The sequence below is a fragment of the Pavona decussata genome, unplaced genomic scaffold, assembly GCF_977016875.1.
Source record: "Pavona decussata unplaced genomic scaffold, jaPavDecu1.1 SCAFFOLD_386, whole genome shotgun sequence".
NCBI lineage: Eukaryota > Metazoa > Cnidaria > Anthozoa > Scleractinia > Agariciidae > Pavona > Pavona decussata.
This window is the reverse complement of record NW_028145758.1, coordinates 816,245-844,104: the sequence shown is the minus strand read 5'-3', so window position 1 is coordinate 844,104 and position 27,860 is coordinate 816,245. Positions and strand designations below refer to the sequence as shown.

Genomic DNA, 27,860 nt, shown 5'->3' with positions numbered 1-27,860 from the left:
ATTTACGAAAAAGACAATCCACTGACACCAACTTGACAAAACGATAAAATGTAATTTTATTTTGGCATTTTATACAAGTCCTTCGTTCTTCTCATAAAGTAGCTCGCTTTGCAAGTCTGCTTTTGGAGATGATTTTAGGAGCTCTTAAGTCAGTCATGACAATATTTCGGCAATATTTCCAATGTTGTCCAGCACATTCAAGATTTGTACAAACTCCTTCCTTCGCTGAATACTTGTTTTATTTTTCTAGCTGCTTCATTTGCCACAGTCCGTCATTTAGGAAATGTATTACCTCAATACCAATGCCTTTGTTGGTTTCCCGTCTGTTGAGGACAAACAATGTGGTTATTACAAAAAAAAAAAAAAAAACAAAAAAAAAAAAATAGGTATTTTAGTAGCTTTCACAGGGTGGCTGTTACATCCACTGTTTCCAGGTCGAATTGGAATAAGGAAATGTTGGTTTTTGGGGAGGGCAGAAAACCGGAGAACTTAGAGACTCTCGTAGCAAGGACCAGAACCAACAACAAACTCAACCCACACATAACGTCAATACCGAGAATCGAACACGAGCCACACTGTTGGGAGGCGAGTGCTCTCAGCACTGCGCCATCCCTGCTCTCCACGCGGCGATTGATTGGCCGACAAACGTGTTCAAAATGCTGTACTTCTATAATCAGGGCAAACGGTTTATGTTTCATTAATGGGTTCGGAATTAATTTCTCCGTTGCCTTGGTTTAGCTTTAGTTTGAGCGGTTTTCAGTTGAGTGTCGAAAGTCATTTCGCGTTTGCTTTGGTTTTGCTTTACTTCGCTCTGTGATTGGTCAACAAAACTCGCGCCACTTGGCATCCTTGTAAAGCAGCTTTTAGTATGTGGTTAATAGTTGTTTAGGTTAGTTAGTTTAGTTAGGTATGATTTTGGTTATCTTGTATCTTTTATCTCTTTAATATTTGCTGAAGGATTCACCATGTCTAAATAAAGTTAGTTACCATACCATACCATACCATACCATACCATACCATACCATACCATACCATACCATACCATACCATACCATACCATACCATACCATACCATACCATACCATACCATACCATACCACTTTCTCAACCAATGAGAAGCAAATGAAACGAAAACCAATCGTGATTTCGTCACACGCGTTTTCCCGCGCTTGGCACCAGTTACATGTACTTGCTTCGAATTCTGATTGGTTCATTGCGTCAATTGTGATTGCTCAGAGTCGTTTGGTTTTAATCAAGGGTGGACCCACACCAGCTTTTCAAATCGATTCGATACGATTTCGATATTTTACCGATATTTGGTATTCTGTTCATATCGATACCGATACCGTCAGTTGAGATTGGTTGGAGTATAAATTAGTTTTGGCTTTTTGACAATCAATTCAAAACTGCTATGTGCAGTCAGGAGCAAGGCGCTTCTTCCAATCAGCGTAGGTTAGGCTGATTTGAAACCTGGAGTTTCAACTCGCTCTCACATATACGACTCTTAAACGGTGATAGTAACACCCCTTTCTTCTGCAGTCAATGCAAGTTTTGTTTGCCTTACTTACATTTCTTCAGCTGACATTGTCATCTTGCCAACTGCTATCGCGTGTTGTTTTCCTTCAGCAGTAATTGCCTGGGAAGTTGTTAAGGTGACAAAACTTCATATCGCTGGACAGGACTTGGACCATTCACTTTCAACGTTTGTTGCAATAAGGGAACTGTTCATAACAAGTTTGCTAGAAGAGGACGTATCTTGTCTGGGGTAAGGGGTGGGGGGGGGGGGGAGGGACTTATCAAAGACACTTCCTATCTCATGAACAGTACCGAGAAAATTTTATGGGCTTTAAAACTTGAATTGGAACAGGAACATTCAGCTAGCAAGAGTCAGCATAGCATTGCTAGATAAACAAGAAAAGTGAGGTTTGAATCTCACTGTCATTTATTTAGAGGGGTGGCTATCCAATAAAGACACACATCTTTTGAAGTTAAGGAAGAGGGGGGAGGGGGGGGGGGGGGTGCAGGCAGAGATCGCCACCAGTGGGTTTTTTTTCTATCTAGTTGGCGTGAGTTCGGCGGAATCAATTCGTTAGGATACAAAAGTCGTTCCGATACAAGTGGTTTCGATACAACCAGAAGTCGTTCCGATACATATCTAAAGACGATTCGATACATTTAAAGGCGTTTCGATACAAACAAGTGTATGTGCAGAAAGAGGCCTGAAACGAGTTATGCTAACAATTATTAGATGTGTGTTCAACTGTATGTTCCACAGTTATTGCAGCATAATTCTTCAACTACACAGGCTTAAAATGGTGCTAGAAAGCAAGGATACAACTACAGTTCCTTTAGGCAAGTCCGCTAGTTTGGCTCCAGGACTGGTCAGACCTCGACACATCACATTCGCTCCACTTAAAATAAATTTTATTGCTCCCTTGTCCACCTGTTGATGTGGCAGGATAAGAGGATCTAAAATTAAAAAAAAATCTCTGATGTTAGGGTGAGTGCTACAATGTCTTTTTTTTTTAGCAGCGCAAAAGGGTTTAATATTGTACTGTGAAATGAGGTTGCACTTTATGCATTCTATAGTTTACACAACTGATATGAAATAAGTTAACACATTTTTGCTGAATCAAAGCGAAAATTTCATAATTATGTATTGTTGCAGATTAATGAGAAAACCAGAGAGCATGTTGGACTGAAACCAAAATTAAATGCAATAGACCCTTGTCACCCTTTGTTTTTGCATGGCTAGCCTCGCACTGAATTCGCATCTGGCCGAGGCTTGCTGTGTGAAAACAAAGCTTTTTATTCCCTCGAGACTCAACATGGCTGTCGAGTGATAAGGGTCTAACGCATTTTGGGTCTGTTGAATGAGAATTAAAAACTTACAAATAAGAATAACTAAAATATGTAAAAGCAAAACATGCCCTAATTTAGAACTACAGTAAAAATTTACAGGTAATAATCATCCAAGGCTTTCCTGAATAATACTCTAAAATTAATGTTTCTCAAACTTAAAGGCGTAGAAACAAATATCAAGGCACCTAAAAAATAAAAACTACGCCGCGCAAATTCCAGTTTGACCTTGGGCAGTTTTGCTGCTTTCCCATTGTTTCTATGATCATGGTTATGATTCAATCGTTGAAAATAATTCTTAAATGGAGAACATGCAGTTCCATTAAGGTAGTCAAATACAAGACAGCACACTTTCTTTTGTAAAAAGTTGTTAATTGTTAAAAATCGAAGATCGCAGTTCTGCGGACTGCATTTTGGGGAAATGATTCCGAGGCTTTGTTTCTCAACGGAGGGGATCATACATGTACGTTTACAGGATTCCAACCAACCAAGACCATTATAGCCGCAATACGTGAATATTGGCATAATCATCGTCTGGTAAATTCGTTGGGCACTAAAAGTATAAATGTTAGAATGGATGGGCCGTAAAAGGCTCACTCTTCCTGCTGCCTTCTTGTAAATTACTATCAACACTTACATTTATGTAGCAGTCTCAGTGATGGCAAATAGTCTCCTTCCCTTTGTCTGAAGAAGAGGAGTTCTTGATTTACAGATAATATTTCTATATGTTCATGACTGAAAAATATAAACCAAAAGATCACTTCATGTTACTACTTATACTACATGTAATAGTGCCAAATTACTCTTACTTTTGTTATTATTATATAATTTTTAAGCTTTCAGCGAAATGGAAAAATAAGCAATTGTTTCTGAAAAATTTGACATCTTTTTAACTCTCTCAACCCATCCACATATACATGTAAACTATACACCTTTGCTTGTAAATGCACATTACTACTTAAAATACATTTAGACCTTCCTTGCATGTGGGGACGATTAATGCAGTCAGGAAAAATTGACATCAAGATCATCAACCTCTCTAATGAAATACAACTTATAGCTACTATTGTAAGCACATGTATGTATAACAACTTCCACTGACCATTTTACAACCACTAGTGGTTCCTTCTTGGGAAGTATTTCATTTATGTAATTAACTATTGGAGGAAACTGATCCACAAGTTTGGTTTTTATTCCTCGCTGAATGGACGACTTGACTTGACTCACTCCTGAAACGGCTTCTTGAGCCTGAAATCTAACAGAGACAACTGTTAGCTCAGTTTGTACCTCTTACTAACAAAGTTTGACTTCTGTACTGTATGTTACAGACAAAGTTTTCTCCCACTGATTTATGGCACAAGCGCACTAAGCACATGGGCCATAAATCAACGGGACAAAACAAGGATCCATAGCTTACAGATATTCATTATATCTCTGAGGTTAATAGGGGATGCAGGAAAGAAACTCTTTTAAAATTTAGCGTGCTGTACAGTGAAGTAAGGCCTACAAAATTGACCAATCACACTGCACATACTTACTGAGAGATATAATGAAGTCATTTATTTACCACTTGGTAAATAATTCAAACTATGCACCAATAATAATAATAAATGTTATTTAAAGCTATAGTCAATGAAAAGGGTAACCCATTCAAGTAAACAAAAGAAAGAAACAAAACAAACAAAAACAAAAACAAAAAACTAAGGGTGTGTTGTTTTGGGACTACTGTGTAGCATGAAAATTTTGCGGGTTCTAATTTTTGCGGATTTTGCGGATTGAGCTCGATCCGCAAAATTTTGTTCCCGCAGAAAATAACACCCGCAAAATAAAACGCCGCAAAAATTAACTCCCTTCAGTCAAATTAAAAACTCCGCTTTTAATAGACTTATGCTACTGGAGCGATATACATTAAACTTAAACATGAACATTAACATGATTTTCCTCTGAAAAAAGCAACTAGAGCTTTCAAGAGTAAAGCAATTCAGTAAATTAGATTGGCACGAATGGGTCATCTGAAGGAACGCACAGACTTGAATCGTGCAGCAGACCAACCATGTTCTTAAGTGGCGCTTCTGCAGCGGCCTGCACAGAAGTGCAGAAGTGCAGAATTTCAACTGAACAAGAGTGTTATTATTATCGACTGAGTCTGTCAGTCATTGCATTACAGTAGGGCATAGTTTTCCATAATTTTAGCAGGCCGCTCCCAATTAGGTCTCGAAAAGTTATATACGCTAAATATGCTAGCTGCATCTTTCACTCAAAAGCCCCTCTGTATGCCTTGGAAGGTTTCAGCTACGGTAATTCAAACATTCATACTGCTTTCTTAAAAAATAATGTACGGTAAATGCGCTAATTCCGGTGGTGGCAAACCGTATCAACGAAACAGTGTTTGGCTGCGAATGGTAGGGGTAGGCTTTTTGTTTTGTTGTTGTTCAGTCCCTTTGCGCAGTAAGGTATTAAAGTGATATGTCTCTAATATGTAACTAGAGTGAGCTGTGACTCAATTGACCGTGCAATAAAAGCTATTCAGGTTTCTTCCATCAAAATATTCTGCTACTTGAACCAGAGCATCGCAAAAATTAGTTCCCACCAGAAATTTCAGTCATCTCGAACTGCAAACATTTGTTCCCGCAAATCACAAAAAATCGCCAATCCGCAAAATAAAACTCCCGCAAAATGTTCATGCTACACGGTATTCCGGAATGGGAATAGATAGTATTTGTGTTCTTTTGGGAGCTATTCTGGTTGGACAGCACTTTATGTCCACGAATGCAGGTAACTGTGAATTTAGATGTACTTCATATTTGACAGATTTACCATGCCAGACATTTGGAAACAAATACATATACCAACTGGTCACTAGTGCGGTATCAAAAGGTAAAGATCAGGAGACACTAGGGGACATGAGGCAGGGACAATTCACTTTTTTGTATGATGTTCCCATTTTTACAAAACAGTTCTGACTCGGGGACAAAATTTTGTCAAGAAATTCAGCTGGTTTGAATTTATAAATCATAACATGTGAACAAAGTGAACTTTTACAGTCAACCCAGGTCACGCGTGAACGATATTTTTGAAATTTGAACGAAGTTTTGAAATTTACATGTCAGTTTTCAAAATCGCCAACGAGATTTCAGAGTTCCCGTATAAATTTCCCTAGCTTATTGACAGTATAAAGCTATGGATTTTTCTTTACATTGCAAAATTGAATATTTCAAGAATAACAATTGTTTCCCAAGTATTTTGAATCTTTTTTTCAGTTAATGCATCTTTTTCGGAACAACTTCCAGAGAGATGTCCAACATTTCATTCATACGTCGGATATTACAAAGAGAAATTCGAATGTTCATTTCATTCTTGGAATTACTGTTCACGCGTGACCTGGATTGACTGTAAAGGTGCTATCATGGGTCGCATGCTCTTCCAAACTGTACCCACAACAAAATGGAAATGAACAAATAAATATAAACCAATATCGTTATTCCAACCCTGCAATGTGCCTACTATGCAGTGCACAAAAGGAGCCTGTCCCTGCTTCATGTTACATGTACCCTAGTGTGTCCTACCCTGATACAACTTTGAGACAACTTAAATAGTGTTCACCTTAAATAGTGTCCCCCCCCCCCGGGCAACCCCCGGGCATTTGACCCCTGTTCGGCTCCACACAGTGGGGCATTTGACGCGAATAGAAACCCGACCCATCGGGCATTTGACCCGTCGAAAAAATGCTGGTCAGTGGTCGCATAAATTGTCGGAATGCTTTATTCACAGCCAGAATTTACTCGTATATTTTGCGTCAAACAGTTTTTAATGTAGTAAGCCATTTAATACTACCATAGAGAGGCGTTCCAACAAATATATCTGAGATTGTTTTTGGCATGGCGGGGTTACATATTGCCCTTTGCTTCTCATTTTCAGAGGGATGTCCAAGTTCCCTCAAGCTTCGTTCTCCCTTTGCTTGGCGTTCGAAGCTCGACTTGTTGGCATGTCTAGGTTTCATAACATAGTGTTTTTTATCATTGTTCTTGTTATCACACGTATTAGCAAACTTCATGTACATTTAATATAAAAGAAAAGTGAGTATCGGTACATATATCGTTAAACTCTCTGTTAGTTGAGTTTCATATGTGATGTTATGCATTATCTTTAATAATAAATTGTTTTAAATTTATTAATGTATGAATTTCGTTGATTTTTATATAAACAGAGCTAGCGAATACAAAAAAAAAAAAAAAAAACCAACACGATGACTTTTCAGCCCCAACCAGTGGGGCATTTGACCTAGACATCGGCCCATATTGAGGGGAATTTGATCAGGCATTTTTAAAAAAGTCAAATGCCCGGGGGTTTGCCCGGGGGGGGGGGGGGATGATCGCTTTTGGAATTGACCCAGACATTAGTTCACATTAATATGGATCTGACGTTTCTATATGGCATATGCCTTTATCTTCACTGAAGAAAACTTATTTGGGGCCAAAAAAATGATACACCTTTTTCATTTAAGTTAACTTAAACTAGCAGTAGTACAGTAGTTGCTATTTTTGGAGTACATGAAGCTTTTTAAATACTAAAATCCGGATAGAGGTGTCGATAGAGGTGATAGTATTTCTACAAAATTTTCCATGGGAAAATCGGACTTTTTAAAGGCACGTCCTTACTAAGAGAAACTTAATAGAGTACAAAGAATGTTCTGCATTGAATGAGTAAGATAAAAGAGCAAAATGAACTAAAATTTAACTTACTTTTTGAACATACTCCAGCAGAAGTATTCGGCCACATGGGCTCACTTTGTTCAGTGGTCTTCTTCCAAAAGGAACTCCGCCCGCAATCACTATTATCAGCTGTTTGATGTACACGTTATGTACCCTACACTGAGAACTCAAAACAAGTCAAAATGGCGACTGGTCGTGAGACCAGAAGCAATCCGGTGCCAAAATATGTCGTCGGAGAGAAGGTTCTTTGCTACGAGCCTGATCCAAACAAGGCCAGGGTACTGTACGAATCAAAGGTAAATTTCTTTGCGACGTATTGTTTCTCATGTGGTGGAGGTTAGAGGTTTTTTTTTTTTTATCACACTTTGCAATTGGATGGCTTAAGACTTTTTGACATGTACATGTATCACTTGCTGGCGTGACTAATTTGTTTACCACGTGTAACAACATGGCTCGATTTCATAGTCATTGAGCGCATAATCTTTGCAATGAGAGACTTGCAAAATTTTGTTTTAGTTTAGCACTGATGGCAAGACTTTCCGATCGAATCCGATGTGGGTGAATTTAATTCTGTTATCAAATTATTTTGGCGGATAACGGCAAACCGATTTGCAACGGAAATCGAATGTTAAAAATTAAAGCAGTTTTTCTCCATGTCTGTGAGAATCGAGAAATGCTGAATTATTTGATCGACGTAAGGAGATATTTTTGTTATTGATCAATTCTTGGAAGGAAATAAATTGTTGTGAGAATTGAACCACATATGAAATAAAGTAAGCTTCAATAAATTTATAATCACGCAGCGAAAGAAAAACCTGTTAAGCGTAAGACTTAAGTGCTAATTAGATTTCAATTTTGTGGTTATTTAAAAAGTGTGTTTCAACTGTGTTAATGAGATTTGTGATGTCATGTTTTAACCAGGTTTTAGAGGTTGATATCACTAAAGATGACAAAGGGAAGAGAGTTCCGGAATATTTCATTCATTTTAATGGTTGGAACAGAAGGTAAATAAAAATGAATTTTCCAAGGACAATGTTTCTCTTTTTTTTTTAAGGAGATAAGTTTTTTCTTCACATATATGGATGGATCTTCTGAGTATCTTGCTAAAATAGTGATGTTAAAATCTTTGAAGAGTCAGCTAAAGTTCATTATTAGTAAACAGGGGTAAACAGGCCTCTTAAACTATAGGATCTAGAAAACTAGAGAGTTTTCAAGAATGGAGCCCCCAAACATGGAGATTCCATGAAAAACCAGGATGAAGACTGAGTGCCTGCTAGCAAAACCAGGAACATTGATAGTTCTGCCCAGCTTATCTAAAGAAAAAATATTCTTGTTATACATGTGTCCAAAGGTTATGCAACTGTACATACAGATATTCAAGTCCACAGCCAAAATATTATAATGGACAAGTTTAGCCCCACATACCTTTTTTGCTTGGTATGCATGAGCAACATAATTTTGCTCATGTCACCTGTCATGTCTACCTTGTAAAGACTAAATAAATGACATTTTATACCTAGTAACCATTTCATACATAATTTTGCATATAACAATGGTATCATGAAAACTACTTAATTCCAGGCTGAGTACTGATCACTGCATCAGTTACGCATACTGCTGTAAGTTGTAAACTTGACTTCTTGTGATCCTTTTATTTCAGTTGGGATCGTTGGGTTGTAGAGGATCAGGTCCTAAAGGATTCTGAAAATAACAGATCACTGATGGCTAGACTCCATGAACAGGCATTAAAGTAAGTGTCACTAATTTTAGCAACCCTGACGTCAAACGTTTTCCTTATTCTTGATGATGTTTGAAACATCGAAACGTCGAACAGCGTTACTTTTGATTTTTCATATGAAATGCTTTAACAAGCAACTGACCATCGGGTCACTAATTTGGTCAGTATAATTTTTTATTTTTTTAATAGACTTTTAACAGGTAATTCCAAAAAGAAACTTGTTTTCCATGAATACTGTTCTGTGGTATTTAATTTACTATTATATTTGTCAATATATCCTAAACTCCCCTTTTCATGAGCTAAATCTCAGCTGCTTTAATTAGCACCAATATTAGAGAGATTTAGAATCGCTTTTACGGCAAATGGCAAATGTGAGATTTGCATTAATTGGTGTTATCTTGAAAATATCAGTACACAGATGAGAATAGTGCAAAATAATTCTGACCATTGATGATAATGTAAAACTACTCAATTTCACTGAGAAACTGGAAACAGCAAGTGGCAAATAATTAGCCCGGGGAAACATACAATATGGTTACCTGGTCATTTCTGCCATTTGAAATGAACATAATTCTAAATCGCTCTGTTATTGGCCAAATTTTGGGGTTTTGTATATCCAAGGATCTAATTGATTGAACCTTGAACATTTGTAAAAACTGGGGAATGGAAGTACTTGATTTTGATTGTACACATGTAGTACCCGTCACTACCAGTATCTTATTAAGCCTTGAATGTTGGAGTTATATATAGTAGAGCTGTTACTTTAATCTTTAAACATTTTGTAATATACTTTGTTTTGTTGATAGGACAAGAAAAAAGAAAAGGAGGCTGACACAAGGCTCAGAATCTAAAGACTCAGATGGTGTCAATAAACCTGAAAACAAATCTATTGCAGAAGTGGTATGAAATACTTTGAGGACCACAAAATTGTTGCTTTTAATACTAAGTGTTGGACTTTAAAATATAATACACTAAGGAACATAGCAGCTACCATATGCATATAAGTAGCCTGTGCTGTAGACAGACTATAACCCCTGGGCATTAGCAAGGGTTATCTGTTGTCCATCTGTGGTGCACTGGCTATCCTATTGGCATTTGAGCATCTAGGGAAGGGACTTATGGGGCACCTACCCCCCCCCCCCCCTTATCTTCTTATCTTTTAGACCAAAACTGAGGCCCATAGGGGCAGGGCACTGAGATATTTCATTTCACAAAGAAAGCAAGTCAACTGTTGAAAAGAGTGCCCCCCCTCCCACCCCTGCCACTTACCTGAAGGTCTGGATCTGCCACCGATTGGAGCAATCAGCTCAAAACTCTACTGAATCAGAACTCTAACTACCTTCATTTTGAGAATGATGCTCCTGTGCTCTTATTTCTCCTTATAATGTTACCACTTATAAAATAAGCAGGTTATAAGTAAAAAAGAAACGATGACCAAAAAAAAAATTCTTCATGCCTGAATAAATTCTCCCAACAAGACTTATGAAGAACAGTAAAGGGACTGTTACACTTCAGGCAATTTGTCTTGCAACTTGTCTCGCTATTTCGTTGAGTTGTTGCAACACAAGTTACACATAATGTTGTGGAGTGTAACATATCCTACAATAAACATTCCTTGCAATGCTTTTGTTGCAATCACTGCATGTAGCTCGAAGTAGACCCAACTTAGATGCTTTTTGCAATGGTTGCTACAACAAAAAAATTGCGAGATGTTCATTTTAGGGCAATTGTTACACTAAGCAACAATTTGTGCAATTTGATGGTGTCAGCTGCAAAATGTTAATAAGAGGTAGTACAACACCCAATACATAAAGTAACCTGTTTGGTGCCAAGGGCAAAGTTAAACTACACAAGTTTTCTCAGACAAACTGGCCTAACATGACACCATGATTTTAATATACAAATTTCCTTTTTGCAGGTGGAAAACCCAGAATTACCAAAGGTTGAGATTGAAATACCCAGCCAGCTAAAACTAAAACTTGAGGATGACTGTTACTTTATTAAAAGGAAAAAGAAGGTAGGTGAACTACACATAAATGTGTCAATTAAATATTTAATTAGTTTTGTCTTGCTTGTGTTTACTGGTTTCAGTTTCACGTTAAAGTTGTACTAAACTAAAAGTTTGGTCTGAGAGAACAGCTGTTTGTTTTAGTCGTCTGTTGTTTTATTTAGTCAAAACATATGAGTTTTTGTTTTACCAGCTTGTACAGCTTCCTAGAGCTCCCAATGTTGTTCAACTTCTTAATGGGTACTTTCAACATTGTAAAGATTTTTACCCAGGACAGAGGTAAGTTTTCTTGATAGAGTGGCCATTTCATTATTGATGTAATATATCAAACACGAGAAAGCGTGTTTCATCAGATATCCAAACACTGAGAAGTAGGTTGAAAAAACGAGGTGCAGCTGAGTTTTTTTAAACGACTTCGAGGTGTTTGGATATCTGATGAAACACACTTTCGAGTGTTTGATATGGCTTCTCAAATGATCAATAAGTCTTGGAGAAATTCAAGGCTAAAGTTGGAAAAATTTTATGGTAATTAGGATCACATATCCAAACTACGGTCATAGTAGTGATTTTCTTTGTTTTCTCTTGATGAATTATTAATGAGTTTGAGAATGCTGAATACAGTTGTGAGAAAACAGATGGGATAGTAACATAACAGATGAGATATTAGTTACTGTTAGTAATGTTTGACGCAAAGTTGAACAGGTGCTGTTAGCTGCGTGAATCGACAACCAAATTTTTCAGCCTACAGCTTATCCAAGGCAAAAATCACAACTTAGCACAATGGAATCTTGGTTATTTGAACCCTCGATTTTTCGAAACTCGTAATCAATTCTTCGAACCAAAATTTGTTTTCCTTGGATTTGCCTCGGTCATATTTTTAACTCTGATTTTTGGAACTCCTGGTTTTTTCGAACCAAATTCAGTTTCCACCGGAGGTTCGAAAATCGGTATTTCACTGTACTACTCTGAATGGCTACTCTGCTTTGTATTTCTTTGTTAACGGCAGCCTGACGCTTTCAAACCTCAGCCATCTACTACAAGACTTTCAGATAAAAAGTGGCTGTCGTTATGGAAGCAAACAAAATCTTGGGGGTGGGGGTGGATTTTCAAAGGTTCATCAAGTCCAAAAAAAAAGGGCAGTCAGGATTATTTTATGTCATTTCATTTTATTTTGTTTTTATACCAACCTGCCATTCTTCACCTAAGCTACACTCAATTCCAGGACACTCCTTTTATAACATGTATGCAGTGTTTATTTATGGAATTACCAGTATCTATTTATTTATTAGTTCACTGTTTTTAATTCATGTTTAGTTGTTTTATTGACAGTTCCAACTTGATCAAAGAAGTCATGGATGGCCTTCGTATCTACTTTGATTTTACCCTCCCGACCCTTCTGCTGTACAACTTTGAACGCGAGCAATACCAGACAGTCATGAAGCTGGCTCCACACCCTGAAGAGTTGGCCAAACAAGCTCTTCACGAGGAGTTAAATGGAAAAACAATAGAACTTGAGGATAAGTATGGAGTGGTTAGTTCATCAACGGAAAGCTCACCTGTGAAACAGGAGTTTGGTAATGCATTCACAAGTCCAGCTGAGACGAAGGATGAAGGTGGGTGTAAACTGAATGGAAGATTAGGAACAGTTTTATTATTTTTATTGTTGCGTCACTTGCCTGTTGGACTTTGCAAGGAGGCGTGACCGTTAATCAAATTCGCGTCTCCTGATTGGCTAACTTGTAAAAAAGTTTGTTGGGTGGCCACGGTAAGGCGCGTCGCACTGTAAGCTTAAAGAAAGTTGCTGTTCCATCTCAGCACCATAACAGGCTGCTATGTCTGAACGGTGTTAAGTTTGCAGTGAAAATTCCAACCTGTTTCAATGTCGAAGGTACAGTAACCTGCGAGAACAGACGCCTTTTCCGGTTTTTGTTTCACCCTCCGCGAAAAAGAGCTCTTTTCCCGGCCGGTGAAAGGGCGTCTGCTCTCGCAGGCTTCAAGTACAGTTCAAGCCCGAATAACAAAGATAACCGTGAAAGGCTCTGTCTGAATTAAAGTTTTCAGTGAAAGTAGTTCCAGCAGACAAGAACAAAGATACCATAGAAAGCCATCTGAATTAGCTACTGTGAGGCCTTCACTTGATTTTATGCTCAGCTTATATGTAGCATTTGTTTTTGTTGGTTCAGCCAAACAAGAACGTTCATTACGCCGCCGCACGCTCAGAAATCCTCCAGCTTCTCTTGAGGCTTCCCAGTCTGCAACAGTGTCATCCACCTCATCAATCCCAGAAATCAGCGCACCCACAGCAAAGCGGGTGAGTACTTTACTGGGTCATCGGGCGAACCACCATAAAGGTGATGTTACACGAGACGCGTTGCAACTTTTAAGATGATTTTAATCACGCTGCGAGATTTTGAATCGGCTTCAAAAACGTGCAGGTTCAAATCCAATGCGGAAAATTGCGCGGAAAATCGTTCGCGCGCCCGAGTTTAATACGCGGCGTCAACTCTGAAATTTGTCATTTTAACGTGCAGAGTATATTTTTGTTGGTCATGCTTGACAAAGACTGTGAAGTACCTAACATCCTGGGGGAGAATTTTCACATCGGTTCTTTTATACATCAGGGCCCAGTTGTTCAAAACCCGATTAAGCTAATCCTGGGCTATCGTGAATTTTGACTAGTTTAATTACTAGTTAAAAAAGATTTTTCCAAAAGATTTTTGTCCCTCAGTTTTGACTTAGACGTTTCTTTGCCATTAGGTTGAAATTAGCTTGTAGAAACATTTTTAACAAGCGAGCGAAAAACCTCGGTTATCTTTTAATCGTGGTTTAGCGTTAATCGACTTTCGAACAACCCGGCCCAGATATCAATGTTCCAGATGATAGGGAAGTTTAGGGAGTTTACGCAACAGGACGGCTGATGTGGTGGGACGGCAAATTGTCCTTGTGTGACCAACGTGGCATCCAAGTATTTACGACTCTAGATTTTAACATTTCTACCGCTCGTGGTCTTCACGTTGTAACAGATGTGAGAACACCAGTTTTAGTCGAAAATCGTCTAAAAATGTGAATATCACACAACGATATTTCACCGTCCCCTTCTGTCAGCCGTCCTGTTGCATAAGCTAACTAATCTATCGTCACTGAAAGGACTGAAATGCCTTTATCGTAGGTAGAATTCCTTGTATCGTTAGGCAGGACTTTGAAAGTTTATATCGTCTTGCAGAAAATAGGAACCGTCAGATCAAAGTACGAGATTGAGTAGAAGCACGACTTTCAAATTTCAAAGCAGTCGCAACCCCAGAACTCTCGCTCCTTCCCTTTGTTTACCAGCAGATAAGGAAACCCCAGAAACAAGATTGGTGTGACAAGCGGTTATCCAAACCACGCAAACTAGATTTGAAAAGTCGTACTCGTACTCAATCTCGTACTCGTAGTCAAATCTGAAAGTCCCTAATGTTCATGAGATGACAAAATGGCTTTCATGTTGTTTTTCGTTCATAGAAAGCTGAGGAGATTGAAGACATACAGTTAAACATTCCCGAGGCTCCTTTACCAGCGAGTGCTTTTCCGACATCACCCATCCCAAGCTCACTGAGTGTCTCCACGCACATGATGCCTTCACAAGTCTATGGACCGGAGCATTTTTTAAGATTATTCGGTGAGACATCATAGCACAACTTTCTTTAAAGTCTGAGAAGTAATATATCAAATACTTGAAAGTGTGTTTCGTCAGATATCCAAACACTGAGAAGTAGGTTGAAAAAACGAGGCGCAGCCGAGTATTTTTACACGACTTCGAGGTGTTTGGATTTCTGATGAAACACACTTTCGAATGTTTGATATGGCTTCTCAATTGATCAATAATTCTTGGAGAAATTCAAGGCTAAAGTTGGCAAAATTTTATGGTAATTAGGAACACATATCCAAACCACGGTCACAGTAGTGATTTTCTTTGGTTTCTCTTGAGAATCAGTTGTGAATTACGCCATGCCTTGACAAAAATTGGAAGGACACTTAACTCTTGCTTGTTTTTTAAACAACCACAACAACTACTTCGAAGCAAAGAGTAATAATTAACGAATAGGAACAAGAATGTCTAGAAGGAGATCTCTTTAATAGGGATGTGTAAGTTTCCTCATGTTTAAGGTCCGCTTTTTAAGATTGTGCGTGCGTTTTAAGACCCTCCTTTAAAATTTACCTCGTTCTCCGTTTCCGATTCCCGTTCCATTCCCATATTTCTTGGACACGGACAGCAGAGGAGGGTTGGGGCGAGTCAAATGCTTCGCACACAATGTTCCTGTTCTGTAGGGTGCATAGATTGACGAAGATACAGCGATAAATGGAGCTCTGAGTATCCTTTGTTTAATATGCTATTGCATGTTTGTCCCATGAACCTAGTTTAAGTGGCTTTAGCTCCCACGAGTCTCCTGTAGCTCAGTGGAAGAGCATCCGAACTAGTAATCGGAAGGTCTTAGATGGGAACACTCGGATTTCCTTTTTCCCGAGTTTGCCAGTCACTCACTGAATAATACACAATTCTCAGGAAGTCGAATTGTCGGAAATACTGGTCATGCGTGACGTAAACTGACTGCAAATGTTCCAATTTCGGTGGTCGTTGAAATCGAAATAAAAAGGCGCACGAATCGCGCTGTCGAATTGTTTTATATTGAGCCGAGAGTACACAACAAACTTGTATTTTGTAGTTCACCGTGTTTAAGACCAAATACATCAGTCGTTCTTTATTCGGCAAACAATCAGCAAAGGGCAGATCACTGAGCCACGAAATATATATTTTGTGCTTGATACGCACGAACGATGTCAAGGATAGGCTGTTCACCTAAAGTTCCCAGGGTCGGGAAGAAGAGAGACCCTGGGAACTAGGTTTAAGGCTGTTGAGCTCCTTTTAGTACACCTTGCACAGGCTTTACATAATCATTACCTCGACGCAATCATATGCCTTTTGAACCTCAGTGCGGTTTTGTGGTAAATACTTGGAATTAGGAACGTTTCTAGAACTTCTTTCTTATCGTTAGGCGTTAGTCAGCGGTAAACGGCGACCCAAAACAGAAAACTGTCACGCAACTGTCGCACGGTGGATTGGCGGCTGTCACGCGAACACTGCGTTGGCACACGATTATTTATAGCTATGATCGCTGTGAACATGACCTTTATTCAACCTTAATTCAAATATTTCTAGTCCTGCAAGGGGGTGCTATCACGCAAGACGTCTAACTAAATAAAATGAAATAAAGTTGAAAATGATAGCCTTAATAACATCACCAACAAAAGATAAAAAGGATAAAAATATCATAGCATCAATCATTGTACAAAATTAAAAATTCATCATTGACTAAAATACTCAAACAAGACTTTTTTTAAAATTGGTCTGCAGACTTAATGACATGTTTTTCTTTCCCAAAGGCAAAGCATTTAACCGCTGCTATTTCCGCGGCCTATTGTTCTTTTGCCTAGTTCTTATCCGGACTATTACTTAAGCAGCTCCGTTGTCACGCTGTAAGGCCGTTACACTGTGATCGCAGTAGTAAACGCGATGAACGCAGTTTGGACGCGGTTTGTGTCCACGCCGCAGGGGCAAACTTTGGCCCCTTTCAGCAATGCTTTCTTGGATTTCTAGTTTTTGTGTGTAGGTTGATTGCATTGCCACCATGTTGGTGCCAAAACAAAAGAAAATTTGCTCATATAGTTTGCATAAAAATGAAGGTTAACTCGCAGAGAAAAATCTTGTTGTTCCTAACCACCAACATGGCCGCCATGACGTACCGTGCAATCAACCAATTAAGATGGACACACAATTAGTACCTTTTCTTTGGGGAAGAATATTTTCAACAAAATTGCCAAAGAACATTTTATCGCGTGTGTACAATTTGAGTCAGTAACACAGCTAACAATTTGAGACAGCAGTGAGTTTTTGCGTAAGTAACACATTTTGTATTCGATTTTCTTGTACAGTCAAACTTCCCGGCTTGCTGGCAAGAACAGATATGCCGGAAAGTAATCTCTCTGTTCTTCTGGAACATATCAACACATTTCTCAGGTAAATCAGTTTTCAGTTCTAAGAAGTATATTGCAGTAGTACTCGATAACAGAATTCCATTTAGAAGTGATATATCATATTCAAGGATTGCGAAGTGTTTCATCCGATTTCCAAACGCCGAGAATTGGGTTGGAAAAACGAGACGCAGCCGAGTTTTTCTTCACCAACTCTCAAGGTGTTTTGGAAATCGGATGAAATGCTGTTTCGAGTGTTTGATTTAGCTTGATGCGTCAGAGACGTTTTTAATTGATGTTTCTCTTGGCCTAATTTCAGGTATCTCGCCGAAAAATCCAACACCTTGTTTCCAGAGGAAGTTTACTACAACTCGCTTCTGTGACATTGCGTCTTTCATGTGTTAAAAAAAAAAACTGTTTCGTTGAAAGTTTGAAAGAAAATAACCGAAGATTGAGTTGATGAGTTGACCTTTTCATGAGCAAAATACTTGCTTTACTGTAAATATCTTTTCATACGTATCACTGACAGATTCTAAGTTATTGTAACGAGTTTTTTTCCTTGTCTGTTAAACCAGAGTTTATTTGAATAAAAGCATTTCGCCAACCACCAGATCACTGCGTGCACATTGTTACGGTGGTGTTTTCGTTGTCTTTTAGAGCGGTTTCAGTCGACTGGTTTTGCTTTACTACCCTGAGTTAGCGCCACTTTCTCAACCAATGAAGAACAAAGCCAAAATCAATGTGACCGTAATCATACGCATTTCCCTGGGCTTGGCGCTAGCCCACGTAGTAGCCGACGCTTGCTTTCTGAAAGCGGGGGAGGCTCGTTAAAAGGAGAAGAAATGTTAGCAGGGGGAGGGCTTAAGTTTTTTTTTTAATCCTCCCCGGAAGCTTTTGTTCTCCTCTCACGCTCGCTTAGAAAGGACTGAACGACGGCTACACAGGCCAGCTTGATTACATTGTTTCTCTGAGTTCTGATTGGCCCATTGCGCTGTTAACATCTTTTGTGATTGGTTAGGGTAATTACGAAGGGTTTGGTCTTACGACACTCAAATGAAAACCGGTCTGTCAAGTCTAAGAACTCTTTAATCCAATCAAAATACGAGGGTTGACCTTTTGCTACTGCGCATATGTTTCTCTCCCCCCTAAGAAAATAAAGGATTACCCCTGGGCCAATCAAAGAGTTTCCCGGGGATGTATTTAACAGCCGGTCCTCGGTCCATCTCTCTGACAATGACGTAGTTATAGTAATACTATAATTTCCGGGAAGATTTTATGCTGATTTTCTAATGCAAACACATGTGGTTAACTGACAATTCCATATTCACATTCTGATATGATTAAGGCATTCCAAACAGATATCCACCGAAATAAAACGTTGGATGCTCCTTAATCGCGCAAAAATACCCTAACCAGTGAACTTGCCATGTTTAATTTTTGGTAAGTTTCACGGAGAACAGCCACGAACAAAACTGTGGTTGTCAGAACCATCTAACAGCTAAATGTGCACAAAACTACAATGTTAACAATGAAGTAGAAGCATCACTTAACACAAAAGTCATTGTCAGTTTGAAGGATCTTGCAAAACGATGAACTACTTATTAAGCTGAACGCATTTTCCTAAAGATGAAAAATCCAGTGAGGTTTTTTTTTTTGTCAACCTGCGACCACTTACGTGAAGCCAGTTATGCTCCTAAGGTCGGTTTAACTTTCCGACTGTGATGGGAACAAGATCGCGGTTTGAACAGATGCGAGGGTACAGGCGGACATGTTGTTCTATCTCCTGTCTTATCTTGTCTTGTCTTGTCTTGTCCCAGTTGCGTAAACGGGTACTGTACATACAGCTGTTGTGTAAGGTGATCTGTGAATTCAGCGCAGTTTAGTTAAGGAAACTTGAAAGAGAAACACCAAGGCTGTGTATGTTATCGCCGACTCGAGTATCTCAGTGGCCACTTCTAAGGAATCGTTTCAATTAAAACATGTACGCCTTAACACTGTTGTTAGCAGTAATGGCGGTTTCATCAGCCTGCAGTAGTAATGCATACCACATGGGGTGCTACTACACCAACTGGGCACAGTATCGACCGGAAGGTGGAAAGTTCTTCCCTGAAGACATCAACCCGTTCCTCTGCACTCACCTTATGTACTCCTTCGCCAAAATCGACTCGGAAAACAAGGTACCAATCCTTTGGTTACGTTCCTAAAATGTATACTGAGTTTTTACCACTGACATCAATTGTTAATGATATTTGAATACCTCTATCAGGGAGACCGAATGCTGAGGTCGTGTTCACCCCTTACTGATTGGGGAACTTAAGCAACGACGACGGCAACGGCAACGACAACGCCGCAAGACGACAGGTTTTAAACAATTTCTCTGCATGTGCATTTTAAATTTTGGTACATTTCATTGTCGTCCTCTGTAAAACAATAACGTGAAATGACCAAATTCAAGGTTTTGTGGAGCACAAGACGGTGAACTTTTCCATTCTCTTCCTTAACTTGAGGGCCGCTCCTACCAATTTGGCCAAATTATAAACGGTAGCTCGCTGTTTTTGTACAAATCGAACGAGTTTAAGGACGGTGCCTACTTTTGTTACTGCGCGTACGTTTTGTGCATCTCGAGATACTCAGGTTTCCTATGGGTGGTGCCTACCAATACAGGGATATTTTTGCGCGGTTTAAAACTATGCGGAGAAAGCAGAACTTAACAAGTGCTCTTGGTATCCAAAAAAAAAAAAAAAAAAAGAAAGAAAGAAAAATGGGGAAAAAACGCCATACATTGCTTTGTATTTTACTTGTTTTTAGAGTAATTGTTGCTTAATTCTCTCTAAAAATGCGTGGTTACCCCAAATTTTCTTTATAAATTTCAATAGCCCTTGCTAAGATCTACTTTTCCCGCATAGTCATAAATTGCACAAAAAGACTTCTTTTATTCGGTAGGCACCGTCCTTAGATAATCATAAAATGAAGCAAATTTTCAAGTGAAGTTTTCGTTGGAGTTGCCGTCGTGGCGAATGTAACGTCGCCCGCAGTAGTACCGAAGCAGTCAGTCAGCCAGTCAGTCAGTCCTTTGTTCTCATTCGTTCGTTCGTTCCTTCTCTTCTTCATTCAACCATATTTTAAATCACTCATTCATTTTCTCTTTTCTTTGTTCTTTCCAGATCGCCATGTACGAGTGGAATGATGATAAGATTTACGTTCGGTTTAATGATCTGAAAAAGCAGAATTCTGAGCTGAAGACACTTTTGGCTGTAGGTGGTTGGAATCACGAGGCCGGGTCAGTGAGTCCGTTCTCCCGCATGGTGAGCACAGCGAGCAACAGAAAAGTCTTCATTGATTCTGTAATAAGGTGAGGACGGGTTTGAGCTGAAATCAGGGAAATTGTAAAAATGCGTTTGTACAGTTTCTTAAAGCGAACATCGCCGGAGGAAAGTACTGCTCAGTCAGGGCAAAAAACTTTTTTTTTATTCCACTTGCCCATTGGACGAGTAACGTTCAGATTCTGGTTGTCCGAAAGTTAAATTTACTAGTCCGAAAAAATTATTAAAGTGAATAACAAAATGTCATAAAAAAAACGTAGAAATTGTATAATCTGTTTTGTACCAAATCTCTAGTATTTATTTTAACAGTTATTTCAATTTATGTTGTTCTTTGCACTTTTTAATACAACACCATTTCATACAGACACATCGGGGATCACTCACATTCTTTATACACGACTTGAGAAAATGTAGCACATCTATGAGGCATTAAAACTGCGATCTAAGATGACTGCAGCTTATTCACTGTAGCGGCGCCTGCTCTGGTTTTTCTTCGTTTTTAGCTCGTTGAAAACAAAAGTAATAAGAATGGCTCTTCTCGTGACTCACAAGAGAATCTGTGACGGCGAAAACCAGTGACGGATGATCCACCATAAAGCCGGCTCGCTTTATCGGCTACTGTCGGATACTTGCGGCACACAATGCAGAACATTTCATTCTTATCCGCGTCAATTTTAACCCAGGGAAATTCTTTTTTCTATGTTGGTTGGAATTTTCGAATTCACATGTCTTCATATTTTTTTACAGGTTTTATTACTTCTTTAATAATCACAAAACTTGCCACAACGGTTATCACTTCGTTCAAGTGTTAATGAAGCCTTGTCTCAAACGAGGTTGTCATTCCCATTTATGGTATGTGGATCCCAGTCTTCATTGAAACAACAGAACCAGATATTCTCGGAAAACAGAAGCAAAAACGGGAAAGTTACCGTGAAAAGAAACCAAACTTCGTGAAACTCAGGCTAGTTTACAATGTCCAAAATGCTTGGGAACTCAGACCTCAGTAGAAAAGAACATCTTTTTTTAGGCAAACTCTACTCGTCCCGTAGGACAAGTGCTTTTGAAAATCCACTCGTCCGAGATACGAGAGTACTCGTCTCGGACGGGCGGACGAGTGGAAGTTTTTTGCCCTGTCAGTAGGTTTCATATGGATGACACGTCACATGATTTTGTTCCCAGAAATAATGAAAAGTTAGAAGCATCTCGTACAGTGTAATAAGCAGTACTTTCGACCTCATTCCCAGGGTCTCCCCACTTCCCGGATGTGAAGAAGAGAGGCCCTGGGAACGAGGTTGCAGTTCCACAGGAAAGAACTAGTCGATAGTTTTCATTTGAATGGTCATACATGAAGATGTCGTCCTTAGACTCAAATTAAGGTGGCTTACTACAGTTTTAATGGAGTATAAGGGCACAACTTTTAACTCTTTTAAAAAAGGTTCCAAGCTGTTTTTCCCTTCACTATTTACTGTTTGCTTAAGTCTTTTACGATTCTATGTGAAATTTGAACAATTAAACGTCAACAAATAGCCAAAATGAGCGACCGAGTATCCAATGAGAGACTGGGCACTAGTAGGTTAAGTCACGTTTTTCTCAAATTCTACCCGTATGACCCCACCTGAAAATTTCGGGAATAAGAAATTGGGTCTGATTTAACATTCATGCAAAGTAAAATAAAAATCTGTAAGACAGTTTTTGTGCAAACCAAGAGAATGTGAAATCCAAAATAGCTCAAAATCTGTCTTACAGATTTTTCAAAAATTTTGGCTCCAAACGTGATTCACCCGAACAAATCAACCGTGAAAATTTCATCATAAGTTGTACGGTAAGTTTTCGAGCAATCCTCGATCAAAGACAGGTTTTTACAACCTCGGACGAGAATTGAATTGCGCATGCCCTTTATTTAAGCGCGCGCTCATGTAACGCCATGTATCGCGTGCGAGAAAGGTACCGTTAATTAGAGCTCTTTTACCGAATGTTTATCAAACTTTTTTGCCATATTTTTTTGGCCCTAGGCTTGATTACATGTTTGAACGGAGTTTTGAAACTATCGCTACATATGCCAAAGAGATTTGACGCCTTTCAAGTGCTGAAGTGTTTTTTTTTACTTCTTGAGGTTACTTGCGTCATTTTTGCGCGCGCGACAAATACTGACGTGTGGCAGGCTATCATAGCGCGCGCTACTAAGTCTCGGAAAAACTGTAGTAAGCCACCTTAAATTTAAGAACACTTTGTACCGCATAAGACGCAAATTAAATTTAAGAACACTTTGTACCGCATAATAGCAGAACCACTGAACAGTATTGCTCAATAGCTTTCATTCAAATGAGCCGTCAAACAGAACCATCTTGTACAGAATTAAGAATAGTAACCTTCATTTGAATGATCGCACTTTAGTAGAATTCAAAATTTAGAACCACCTTGTGCAGCAAAATAAAAAGCACCACAGAAAAGTACTGCTCAGTGGCTTTCATTTGAATGGTCACACTTTAGGATTTCGCCCACAAACTCAAAAGTTAGAGCTGTCTTGTACAGCATAATAAACAGCACCAGCTTCCTCTCTTGCACTTTTATTTCTTTTTCAAAACTCAGACCTTCAGAAAAGAGTCATATCATTTTGTCAATGAAAAGAAGGTGTGAAAGGAAGTAATCTTTTGCTAGGTTTGCTTTGCTGGGGGAGGGGGAGAGTGGGGAGAAACGACGTACTAAGATTTAAAAGGGACGTCGTTGTGACGTCAGTTAATCTAACTCTAACACGTTTTTGCTCAGCTTGTTGAGACAGTATAACTTCGACGGAATTGATGTAGACTGGGAGTACCCTGCAAATCGCGGCAATTCCCCCCCGGAGGATAAACAGCGCTTCACGGTCCTTTGCCAAGAGTTATTGACAGCGTTCAAGATGGAATCAGCGCAGAGCGGGAAACCGCGGCTCCTGCTGACGGCAGCCGTGTCAGCTGGCTACAAAACAATCGACACGGCGTATGAGGTCAGCAAATTGGCGGGAATTCTCGATTTTATTAACCTGATGACGTACGACCTGCACGGAAGCTGGGATCCCGTGACAGGGCACCACACTGTCCTGGTGGGTCCCCCTGGGGACAAATTGACGGTGACGAACGCAGTGCAGTATTGGATGGATAAGGTAAAATGTTGAAGGTGTTCAGTCTCTAAACTCAGTACAGCACAGATAATTCGTATGTCCGATGCGCTAACCATTCCACCACTGTACTTAGAGTCCACAAGTACAATGGGCTTTGAACTATCTTTTTTCCCTGACACAGGGTATGCCGTGCCAGAAGATCGTGTTAGGACTGGCCACATATGGGAGAGCGTTCAGACTGAAGGACCCTAACAACCATGGAATGGGAGCCCCAACCAGCGGCAAAGCCACTCCTGGAAAATACACCAGAGAAGCTGGATTCCTGTCATACTATGAGATATGTACGATGGGGCTTACCGTGTTGCAGGATAGTCTCGTGAAAGCCCCATATGGATACAAGGGAGATCAGTGGGTCGGGTTTGATGATCAGCATAGTTTGAAAATGAAAGTGAACTCGCTCATCAAGGAGAAGAATCTGCTGGGTGCGATGTTCTGGGCTCTTGATCTGGACGACTTCAAAGGATCTTTCTGCGATCAAGGAAGGTATTTCCGATTTCTGATTCGGCTTAAATTTTTCTTAAACACCATGATTAAATAAGCGACCCATTTCGTCGTAGCTAATTCTAGACGGAATTTTTCAATAAAGCTATTAATTTTGTACCCGGAACAGTTTATGTATATGATTTACAAGGGCATTTTTGTTTTGTACATAGAAAGAGCGGTTTGCAACGAGTGTCGTAAAAACAATCATTCTCATTTGTTCACCAGGCGTAAAATATTACATCACATTTCCTTTCATTGCCCATATGCCACTCATTGACATTCCAATCCTAGCAGTATGTAGGATGTTTGTCCCAAAAACCTAGTTTAATGGCCTTAGCTCCCACGAGTCTCCTGTAGCTCAGTGGTAGAGTATCCAAACTAGTAATCGGAAGGTCTTAGGTTCGACACCTGATAGGAGCACTCGGAATTTCTTTTTCCGAGTTTGCCTGAGTTTTTGGGTTTTTCATCACATTTCCTTTCAAAACCAAAGTAATTACTCTGGCCAATCACAACACACATAAACAACGTAATGAGCCAATCAGAACGCAAATTAAAGGAAATACATGTAAAGGGACTAAAGCGCGGGAAAACGCGTACGCGTAAGTCAAGATTGGTGTTGGAATTGCTTTTCATTGGTTGAGAAGAAGCACGAGTTTTGCTATTCAACCAATCACAGAGCGTGGTAAAGTAAAAGCCAAATCAACACGTAACTACTTTCGACACTCAATTGGAAACCGCTCTACGGTCAAAACTGGTTGTCGGTAACGTACTTACCCAATTTAATAACCCTACAAACGACATGCAACCGAAAACAAATCGAAAAATACGGACAGAGAATATATAGAGTTCATGTCAACACAGCCCGTTGTACTGACAAGGCCCAACTATACTAAGCCTCCATCGTTTTTTGTAAGACTTTTAAACGACTAAGAATTTGCGCTTTCAGGGTGCCGGTTGATTTGCGGAAACCACATGATTTTATTTTCAAATGCACTTAGATTTAGGATTTTTTTTTGTAGTCGTCGTGCCACCAACCATGACTACTGCGCTGCCTTGTCATTCCGCGGGCCACGAAAAATTTCAGATTAGTCTAGCTAACGAAGGGAGTTAATTTCCTGCCACATTTTATCCAACATTTTGTTTAATTTCTTATCAACAAAACGTCTCAAAACTAGTTAATGGGAGAGACAATATATTTTTAGCCAGGGCAACTCCCTCAATGTACCAAGCTCTGCGGATAATTTTTAGTATGTCATGTGATCACACGAATTAGAAATCTTCCATCCCTTTTGTATATCCATGTGTTTTACTTAAAGTAAGACCGTATATTTAAATATATATATATATATATATATGTGAATAGCATAACACCTGGGCTGAGATTTATTAAAATAATAATCAAACAGAAGTTAAGTAAGGAAAAAAGAGGACGACTACTCTCGCATACCTAATACCAGACTGAATAATATTCTCGTTTCAGCTATCCTCTGATGAATGCAGTCAAGTCAGCCTTAGGTGGAGGGACCAAGCCTACACCTCCAATTACCCCAGGACAATCCACCATACCTCCCACCCCTCCCACCCCTCCCAGTACTACTCCACCCCGTTCCGGAAGTTGTCACGCTATAGGGGTTTGGCAGGGAAACAGCGGGATGGATCAGTGGTGCGTAAATAACTGCAAAATGGGAAATTGTCCATCGCATTTGTGCGAATGCACTTAAGAAGAACAAAGCCGGTTAAAGAGATGCTTATAAGAGCATGAAAAAGATCGCATGACTGAATATTGTAGTCTGAGAAAATGTTCAGAAAATAAAGAGGTTGTAGCTTGGAAGTTGTGATATCTTGATTTGCTCTTAATCCTAAGCAAGTCTCAACTCTTTAACCCACAGTCTACACTTGTCACAAACCAGTACTTATGTATATTTAAGATGATAGATAGCCAACTAGGGGCATGACATGCTGTTGTTGAAACTTCGGATTTTCTTATCGCTAATTTTCATTTGAAAATGTTTGTTAAAACCTTCAGTTAAGTTTCAATTTGTGTGATATTTTTTTCTTTTTTTGAGCGGAACTAATTCTTGTCATTCGGTAGAACTCTGACGTTTTCGGTAGAGAGCTAACTTTTGCAATATTCAGCAAGGGAGGCCCAGTCTACAATTTTGAAAAGTGTCCATGCTATTAGAGCGGAAAACTTAAAGCGTGGAAATCGAAGCAGGCAATGGCCATTTCTGGACAGCTATTTCGGTGATTTGCAGAAAAGATCGAGCATTTCTAGAAAATCTTACTACTTTTCTGGATCAAGATCATGTTTACAGAGAGATGTTCGGTAAAAGGAAATTTTCGCTACGATATTTTTCGTCCTCAATAATTGTATGCTCCCTTTAAGCCATTATAAAGTTAGAGCCTTAAGATTATTAAGGATTGCTTGCTCTCCATGATTACATGCTAATCTAAAAATGCACTGAAAATATATCTTATACCGGCTGGCTATGAAGAATTTCTTTCCGACAGCAGAACAGTTTCATGTTTTGTTTTGTTTTGTTGTTGTAGTTTTAACTTGAAGATAAAGCCACATAATAAATCTCGACTTCGTCTCGGTCCATAAAAAAGCAAAAATAGAACTTGGCCAATATCCAGCCATCTTGACCGAACAAGCTTGGTCAATAACACATATATATTTTGCCCGTTCTCTTGACCTTATTTGGTGAAAGGACATATAATGGTGGAATAATAAACTGATTTATTTTGTACTGGAGGGCAATTGTCGTGTATATTGGCCCCCGGGGGCTTATATTTGGAGTGGTTCATTAGAGGAGTCTTTTTTGCGTTTCTAATTTGGAGGTTTATATTTGGCGGGGCGTATTTTCGGAATTTTACGGTATTCAGTGATAATGAAAATACAGTGGAGCCTGTATTAAGCGTTCAACCTCGGGGAGCTGGCTAAGTGACCGCTAAATACAGGTTGCATAGAATACGCGTCAAATACAGTAAAAGGAACATACCATTTGATAACGTAGTTTAGAATTTACGCACCGAAGCGCTCACAAAATCACTTATTTGGTTTAGCAACTGTAACGATAAAATGGTATGACAAAGGAGAACATATCAAGATCCTATAGTCAGTATTATACACCATTGTAAGTCATGAGAAATCAAATTGCATGGCACGCCATTGTCACTATATTTGAGGGGTTTACTTTCAAAAAGTGACCTTTTAAAACCTGTCAAGACAATAGAAACAGCTCGTTTGGACTAAGTAAAGGGCATGGCACGTTGACCGCGAGTTGTAAACAACGAAGTATTTTTGCGCGGTTTATGACTATGCGTAAAAAAGGAGATCTTAGCAAGTGCTACTGAAATCCAAAAAGAAAATTGTAGGTAATCGCGCATTTTCAAGAGATAATAAAGCAACATCTGTTCTAAAAAGCAGTAAAATACAAAGCCATGTATGGTGTCTTTTTTTCGTCAAAATTGAAGCTTTCTTATCTCTGAAAAATGCATGGTTACCCACAATTTTCTTTTTGGACACCAAGAGCACTTGCTAAGTTCTGTTTTTTCCGCATAGCTTTAA

The 27,860-nt window shown here is 39.2% G+C and overlaps 3 protein-coding genes across 5 annotated transcripts; 2 read left to right on the top strand and 1 right to left on the bottom strand.

The window, feature by feature from the left end:
* Positions 1–32: 32 nt before the first annotated feature.
* LOC146451495 (malignant T-cell-amplified sequence 1-like) lies at positions 33–7,742 on the bottom strand. The gene is made up of 6 exons (XM_085098783.1): positions 7,602–7,742; positions 3,962–4,114; positions 3,497–3,594; positions 2,336–2,469; positions 1,569–1,636; positions 33–323 (listed from the first exon to the last, which is right to left on the bottom strand). The coding sequence occupies exons 1-6, from the start codon at positions 7,610–7,612 to the stop codon at positions 239–241; spliced, it is 549 nt and encodes a 182-aa protein (XP_084954909.1). The 5' UTR covers positions 7,613–7,742; the 3' UTR covers positions 33–238.
* Positions 7,713–17,938, top strand: LOC146451494 (MSL complex subunit 3-like). Of its 2 annotated transcripts, none has more exons than XM_085098781.1 (11): positions 7,713–7,867; positions 8,493–8,575; positions 9,232–9,321; positions 10,116–10,209; positions 11,228–11,326; positions 11,511–11,596; positions 12,647–12,930; positions 13,501–13,628; positions 14,819–14,975; positions 17,288–17,372; positions 17,646–17,938. In XM_085098781.1, the coding sequence occupies exons 1-11, from the start codon at positions 7,754–7,756 to the stop codon at positions 17,707–17,709; spliced, it is 1,284 nt and encodes a 427-aa protein (XP_084954907.1). In that variant the 5' UTR covers positions 7,713–7,753; the 3' UTR covers positions 17,710–17,938. The 2 variants fall into 2 exon arrangements, with proteins under 2 accessions (XP_084954907.1, XP_084954906.1); XM_085098780.1 differs by having other exon boundaries at positions 12,632–12,930.
* LOC146451493 (acidic mammalian chitinase-like) lies at positions 15,077–26,206 on the top strand. 2 transcript variants are annotated; one of them, XM_085098779.1, is made up of 6 exons: positions 15,077–15,668; positions 19,331–19,503; positions 20,491–20,678; positions 23,416–23,788; positions 23,928–24,289; positions 25,770–26,205. In XM_085098779.1, the coding sequence occupies exons 2-6, from the start codon at positions 19,336–19,338 to the stop codon at positions 26,008–26,010; spliced, it is 1,332 nt and encodes a 443-aa protein (XP_084954905.1). In that variant the 5' UTR covers positions 15,077–15,668; positions 19,331–19,335; the 3' UTR covers positions 26,011–26,205. The 2 variants fall into 2 exon arrangements, with proteins under 2 accessions (XP_084954905.1, XP_084954904.1); XM_085098778.1 differs by lacking the exon at positions 15,077–15,668 and having other exon boundaries at positions 19,025–19,503; positions 25,770–26,206.
* Positions 26,207–27,860: the final 1,654 nt, after the last annotated feature.

Bases quoted from the DNA above. Each gene is read 5' to 3' on its own strand.
- LOC146451493 (XM_085098778.1), top strand. From the start codon at position 19,306: ATGTACGCCTTAACACTGTTGTTAGCAGTAATGGCGGTTTCATCAGCC. The intron at 20,679-23,415 runs GTGAGGACGGGT...GTTTTTGCTCAG, and splicing joins TTCATTGATTCTGTAATAAG to CTTGTTGAGACAGTATAACT. The intron at 23,789-23,927 runs GTAAAATGTTGA...TCCCTGACACAG, and splicing joins TGCAGTATTGGATGGATAAG to GGTATGCCGTGCCAGAAGAT.
- LOC146451494 (XM_085098780.1), top strand. From the start codon at position 7,754: ATGGCGACTGGTCGTGAGACCAGAAGCAATCCGGTGCCAAAATATGTC. The intron at 7,868-8,492 runs GTAAATTTCTTT...TGTTTTAACCAG, and splicing joins GGGTACTGTACGAATCAAAG to GTTTTAGAGGTTGATATCAC. The intron at 11,327-11,510 runs GTAGGTGAACTA...TTGTTTTACCAG, and splicing joins TTATTAAAAGGAAAAAGAAG to CTTGTACAGCTTCCTAGAGC.
- LOC146451495 (XM_085098783.1), bottom strand. The intron at 1,637-2,335 runs GTATCCTTGCTT...ACAACTTCCCAG, and splicing joins TGCCTAAAGGAACTGTAGTT to GCAATTACTGCTGAAGGAAA. The intron at 324-1,568 runs GTAAGTAAGGCA...TGTCCTCAACAG, and splicing joins ACAATGTCAGCTGAAGAAAT to ACGGGAAACCAACAAAGGCA.